The sequence below is a fragment of the Pipistrellus kuhlii genome, unplaced genomic scaffold (assembly GCF_014108245.1).
Source record: "Pipistrellus kuhlii isolate mPipKuh1 unplaced genomic scaffold, mPipKuh1.p scaffold_m20_p_14, whole genome shotgun sequence".
Lineage (NCBI taxonomy): Eukaryota > Metazoa > Chordata > Mammalia > Chiroptera > Vespertilionidae > Pipistrellus > Pipistrellus kuhlii.
The window spans coordinates 35660683-35667041 of NW_023425449.1; the positions used below are offsets into that span (position 1 = coordinate 35660683).

The 6359-nt window shown below is 48.8% G+C and overlaps 1 protein-coding gene across 5 annotated transcripts in view; it reads right to left on the minus strand.

The window, feature by feature from the left end:
- The window catches only part of JPH1 (junctophilin 1), an 88541-nt gene extending 83005 nt beyond the window's left edge, over nt 1-5536 (minus strand). For 2 of the 5 annotated variants that reach the window (XM_036437159.2, XM_036437158.2), the window contains exon 1: nt 4898-5536. In XM_036437159.2, coding sequence (XP_036293052.1) covers nt 4898-5276 — 379 coding nt within the window. In that variant the 5' untranslated portion in view covers nt 5277-5536. The remainder of the gene's footprint in view (nt 1-4897) is intronic. The other 3 variants (XM_036437157.2, XM_036437156.2, XM_045581487.1) reach the window with 3 other exon arrangements.
- Nucleotides 5537-6359: the final 823 nt, after the last annotated feature.

Consider the following 6359-nt stretch of genomic DNA (forward strand, 5'->3'; position numbering starts at 1 on the left):
ATGGAATTCATCTCAGAGCGAAGATGTCTTAAAACACATGTGTCAAACACAAGGCCCGCGGGCCAAATCCGTCCCGCCAGGACTTGCAATGTGGCCCGCACCGCGCTGTCATCACTGCACTCCGCTGCGTTTCCATCACAATGACAGTTTATGACTGTTCAGTAAACCATTCGGCCCGCGATTTAGGCTGGATTTTAGATTTTGGCCCCTTCTCTGATTGAGTTCGACACCCCTATCTTAAAACTTTGATACCAGATCCCTTTTCAATGAATAGTATGCCTTTCCAGGAAGAAGATAATCTCTAAAGAATTTATGTTCAGTAAGGTTTTCTATGAAATAAATTAGCAAAGGCACATTTAAAAAACAGACTGGTGCAGAGTTTTAAATATTCTTAAGAAGAAATGAATGTTAAAATTAGCAAACTTAAATTTTTTCTTTTCACAATCAAGGCCATTTCCTTTCAGTAAAAGCAAAATTTATAGTACCTCCCCTGGAAATATTGGGGAGGAGGAGGAGAGAGAGGGAGAACACTTTGTAAAATATGATTGTCTAACCACTAACTGTTATACCTGAAATTAATACAAAATAATATTGAATGTAAGACATAATTGAAAAAAAATAAACCTTTTGAATACATTATAGCTAATTTATGCAAACTAATAAAAAATAAATTATAGCACCTCCCCAAACAAAGCTATGTGGAAATGTTAAGATGCAATTACTTTTGTATTCCTAACAATTCACAGGATCATAGAAAATGAATCATAACTGCAGCCTGTCTTGACCTCCTTGTTTCTGATTTCCTAGAGCTACCGTGAAGTCATTTTTCGTTTTAAATTGCCACATCGGATGTCCATTGTGTGGCATGCATTTCATTTCAAAATTCTGAGCAAAAATGCTGGTTTTATGTCATTGTGTTAACAAGGACTGCACTTAAAACCACAGTGGCCCCTAAATAAAAAAGAAAACCTAGACTAACTTCAAAATTACTTTCCCTTTCTGTTCATTCTGTTATACTAGTAACAGGTAATGTAGCAGGGCAACAGTGAAATATGAAATAGGTCCGGTACTGAGAATGTCACATGCTGGCACAGGTAAATCTTCACCAGACATCTAGGAACTTCTGAGCGGTAGGCGGGCAATGTCTTTCTCTGAGGTTTGCAGACCAAAAGGGCAGGACCAGTCACAGAACATTTTAAGGTGAGAAACTCCCTGCTGAATACTAGCCATCTTCAAACATCACCACCTCAACAGAGAAGAAAATGGAATAATCGGGAAATGTCCATTTTGACTTTACCTTTGCCCATATATTTACAGTTTAAATTCTAGGTTAAAATGTATACAATCTTACACATACTAAAACAAATCACCTTATTTTACATAGTTTGTTTCTTTTAAATAAATGTGGAAGACTGAGATTATGTCATTCTAACTTTCCTACCTAATGACAAGTTAATTTTGCCAGGAAAGTTTCCAGGGTGCTGTTTGAATCAGTAAGTAGAGTTTTTTAGTTTTATACTTTTAAACTGCAATCATATTATCCTAATAAGTGTTTAGCAGCGAGAGAATACTAACAGCTAGTTTCTTTGAACTGATATCTCAAAAGTAAGACTAACATTTGGAATTTCCAAAGAAGTATTGCTTGAAAAACCCAAGCAGTCTACAGTAACAACAATTAGAAAGTTTAGGACTCTGATTAACTGTCAAGTAGGGAAGGCCAGGCGAACAGCTGGCCACATTTCCATCCTATTCTGTTAAATCACAGTTTATGGAAGAATTCCTTAGTGCCGTGGTCAGCAAACTGAGGCTCGCGAGCCACATGTGGCTCTTTGGCCCCTTGAGTGTGGCTCTTCCACAAAATACCACAGCCTGGGTGAGACTAGTGTGAAGAAGTGGCGTTAGAAGAAGTTGAAGTTTAAAAAATTTGGCTCTCAAAAAAAATTTCAATCATTGTACTGTTGATATTTGGCTCTGTTGACTAATGAGCTTGCCGACCACAGCCTTAGTGGATTTGCTAGAAACCAATTTACAGCCAAACTGTTAGTAGTTTCTCTGAAGTTTAAAATATATTTAGTTTAGTCAGTGAAACTAGAAAAAAGGGCCACTGTTTCTTTATGAGGCAGGTGGGTCTCAACGTCTTTATTTGCTGCTCAACTAAAGCTCTAATGAGGTCCTCTCTGCTCCTTAAAGATAGATGCAGATTTCACAAGCGCTAAGACTCATTTTTACGGGCTTGGTTTTAGATTCTGTTCTATGATTTTTTCACCTGGGAGCTGATTTTCTAGATAGAGCCATTTTGTACTGGAAGGCCTCTAGTTCAGAACGAGTTCCAATCAACTGAAGACTGTTGCATGCAAACTTACAGTTATATGCTACAAATGGGTGTGTGCAAGTACAAATACCGTTAACAACAATATGTCTTCCTAGACATTTCCAGTGGTTTTATGAGAGTTGGGAAAAAATGAAGTACAGCAGATCAGAATTTGCACCAAACATGCTGGGCACCTCAACTTGGATTTCATGAGTCCAGTATCTATTTATTCCGATGTGATATTCAGGGGTTTCTATTCACCAAGACTTCACACACACATCACCAATAAGGCACATGATACTCCTCACATAGAATTACTACTTCCTTCCTCCTCTAACTTACTGTCACCCCAAAATACTCGGGATCAGATTTTCCCTAAGTCCCACAGAGGGTGTACAGGGACAAACATCTAGTTGTGTAGAGGGCAAAAAAAGTAAAAAAAAAAAAAATCCCAAGCTAATTCAAGTAACAATAGGGAAAGTGATTAATTCCTATTTCGACCAAAGCCTTCATATGAAATAAGTTATACACTTCCACGTAGACTCCACCTTTTATGAGTAAGGACTTTCTAATCAAAGAGTGACAAATGAAAGAAAGCAGGGAACCACCAACTCAAATAAACTCACAATCGTGGTTTTTAAGGTTTTCCCCTTCTTAATTGGTGGCATATTAAATTTTCTATTTATTTATTTATTTATTTATTTATTTATTTATTTATTGTAGAAAAGGAAAAGCACTGTTTTATGGTGATGCCAAAATTTAAGGTTTTTATTTTATTTTTTTAAAATTTTAAACAGAAGGCAGATTATCCACAAAGTCAACCTAAACACTTCTGGAGCTTCCACAAAACATACAAAGACATTCACTGTGCTATATATATTTTTTGATTACTAAGTAAAATGAAAACCAAGAGATTTTGTTTAATTGAATAGTAACTTTAAAAGAAGACTGATTTATTTTTAACCTTCCCGAACTGAAGAGAACTATCCACAGCCTTCCTAAAAGGTTATAACATGATGCACACATTTAAAAAATAAATACTGTGTCCCACTTTTGAGCATGGGATTTAATTATATTGATGAGCTGGGGCCTCCAAGGAAATCCAATCACAAGCTAACATATTGATAGGGCTGCCTACCAAGGCACCCTGGGCCCGTTCAGAACATTTAAGGCCCTAATTAGCTACTGTGGAACTTGGGACTCAAACAGCCCATAGAACAGTATTCGAGAATGATTTTTTTTTCTTCCCCTTAATCCATGAGAAACATGTCCTTTATTTAGGACCAAAAAAATGTCCTGTTTAGCATATCCTGTTTTGCATTTGAAACATGGCCCGTGTTCTGAGTAAGTGAAGTGTACAAATTGTATGAGGTTTTTTTTTGTTTTTTTTTTTTTAATAGACAAGTGGGGTTGCACTGGGGCTGGAGGAACTTTTAATTGGGTCCCTTTAATATCTTCCCCCTCCGGGCTGCCTAACTCCAAAAGATGGCGTCCTACAACCCCTTTCAATGAACTATGGTTATGCTTATTATTAGAAAATGTACTTTGCCGAAGCATAACCCTATTCATCTTCCTGACAAGGAAATGCATCAGGTTCTGACACCTGTTTCAATAATGTATATCTCTCCCAGCGGAAAAGAAAAAGCCTGCTCTCCGTGCACACACATTCTTTTGCAAGGGCTGTCAGGTGAGTTTTGTCCACCGTACTGCTTAGGTCACGCACCTTTGTGCAAATCAGTTTTGGGCACTGCCATTCTCAGGAGCAAAGCAGCTGCTCACTTAACTATCGAGATGATATCTCTCCATTGCATATTTAAAAACCCAGAGTTCCTAGCTCATTTCCACAACGTTTTCCTCGTGATTTGTCCACACAGCTTGAGACCAACAACCACGACCATGCCTTTGACCAAATACCAACACTCTAGGAGCCGAATGAAAACTAGTCACAAAACACCACACCCTCCGAGCTCCACCTGCGGGCCAGGTGCCTGCCCTCTCCACTCCCCTCGCCGGGGACGTTCCCAAACGCGCCCCACACGAGGCACTGTCCCCCCACATCCCAGCTGCGGGCCCTGGCTGCTATCTTTAGGCTCCTAGAGGACCGGCAGCGAAATCCGATTCCTCCCCGTGAAACCCATCCGGGAGCGGCCAGCGCCCGCCGCCAGCCTCGCCAGCAAGCCCGGGGCGCGCGCTCGCTCGCTCTCACTCCCGGGGAGAGGCGATTTCAAACGCGGCCGGAGAGGGAGGGAGGGATTGGAACGTAATGTGATGGGCTCAAGTGACAGGTCCCCGCTCCGGCCGGCGTCCCGGGCGGGCGGCGGCTCCTCCCGGCGGCAGCGCAGCGCCCGCGCCCGCCAGGTACCCCGCGCCCGGCACCCGGTCAGATCCCTCCCTCCAGCCCCCCTCGCACCAGTTGCGTCCCATCACACCGTCCACGCGGGCGCGGGAGGTGGTGGGAGGCATCCAGGTGTTTTGGCGGGTCCCGGACACGTGCGTCTCCTGTCCCCTCTGCCACCCCGCAGCCCCCCGCCAAGCCCCCCACCCGGCCCGCCCCCGCGCCCCCCGCGCCCCCCACGCGCAGCTCACCTCCGTCCCCGTAGGTCTCCACGCCGTAGCCGTCCTGCAGCCCGTTACTCCAGGTACCCTCGTAGCGAGCCGGGGTGCACAGGCTCTGCCGGACCCCGTAGCGCCCCTTGAAGCCGTGGGACCACTCCCCCCGGTACATCCACTTGCCCTTCGTCTCCACCCCCAGCCCGTGCCGCTTGCCCTGCGCCCAGTAGCCCTGGTAGGTGTTGCCGCTGGGCCAGGTGTAGCCGCCCACCACCTCGAAGCCGTGCGACCAGGAGCCCGAGTACTCGCCCTGGCCCTTGGGCCCCGTGCAGATGCCGTGCCCGTGCGCCTTGCCCTCCTCCCAGCCGCCGCAGTAGGTGCCGCCATCGTCGAAGTCGAACCTTCCGCCCGTCATTCGGGGGGCAGCCCCGGCGCGCTCCCCGCGGGGGCACGGGCGCGGGCAGAGCGGGGCGCGGCGGGGCGCGGCGCGGCGGCGGGGGCCCGGCGGGCAGGCGCTGCACAGCGCCCCGGGCAGCTCGCGCCGCCGCCCGGCTCCAGTCCGACGCCGCCCCCGTCCTCCCCTCTGCCTCCGCCGGCGCCGCCACCGCCGCCTTCCTCCTCCTCCTCCTCCTCCCTCCTCTCCTCCTCCCTCTCCTCCTCCTCCTCCGCCGCCGCCGCCTTCACCGCCGCCGCCCTGGCCAGCGCCGCGCGCGAGAGGACAGCCCCGGCTCCGCCGCGGACCTTCAGCTGCTCCCGCCGCCCACGTGAGCCGGGCACCGCCCCGGGCCCGCCCCGCGCCCGCCCCTGTCCCCTCCCTGGTCCCCTCCCCGGGCGCCGGCCCGCCCTGTCCCCTCCCCGCCCTCCCCGGGCGCTCCCGCCCCGCCGCGCCCTGCCCCGCCCGGGGCGGCCGCCCCTCCGGCGGGGGGCGCGGGGCGCGCTAGGGGCAGCGTGGGGGGCAGGCGCGTGTCCCCAGGGGCGCGCGGCAGTCCCCACCTGCACACCGAGGCGCGGCTGCATGCCTGCAGGCGGCTCTCTCACGGGCTGCAGAGCCTCCGGGGGTTGTGCTCGGGGTTAATCAAGGTGGTGAAGCGCCTCTAAGCACGTCCACGTGTGTGTGTGTGTGTGTGTGTGTGTGTGTGTGTGTGTGTGCGCGCGCGCGCGCGCGCCGAGGGAGAACTCCTAGGTGCAGGATCCTCTGCATGGGCTTTGCAATCGCATCCCTTCGGCATAACAACCTGTGTGTTCTGCTGCATGTGTCATGCCCAGCTGTCGTCATGACTCAATGTCCCCCAGCTAGAGGCAAGCCTGTGATATATAAATCGGGGGCAGCCTAGATACAATTGCGCGGGGCGTTCTCGTACATCCACCCGTTTCAAAGCACATGTGTGTGCATTTATTGGATGAGGATGCAGGGGAGAGCCATGCGGATTGAAAAAGTACGCAATTAGTTACTTTTTTTTTTTTTTTAACTTGGGATAATGGAGAGGTTGTTGTAAAC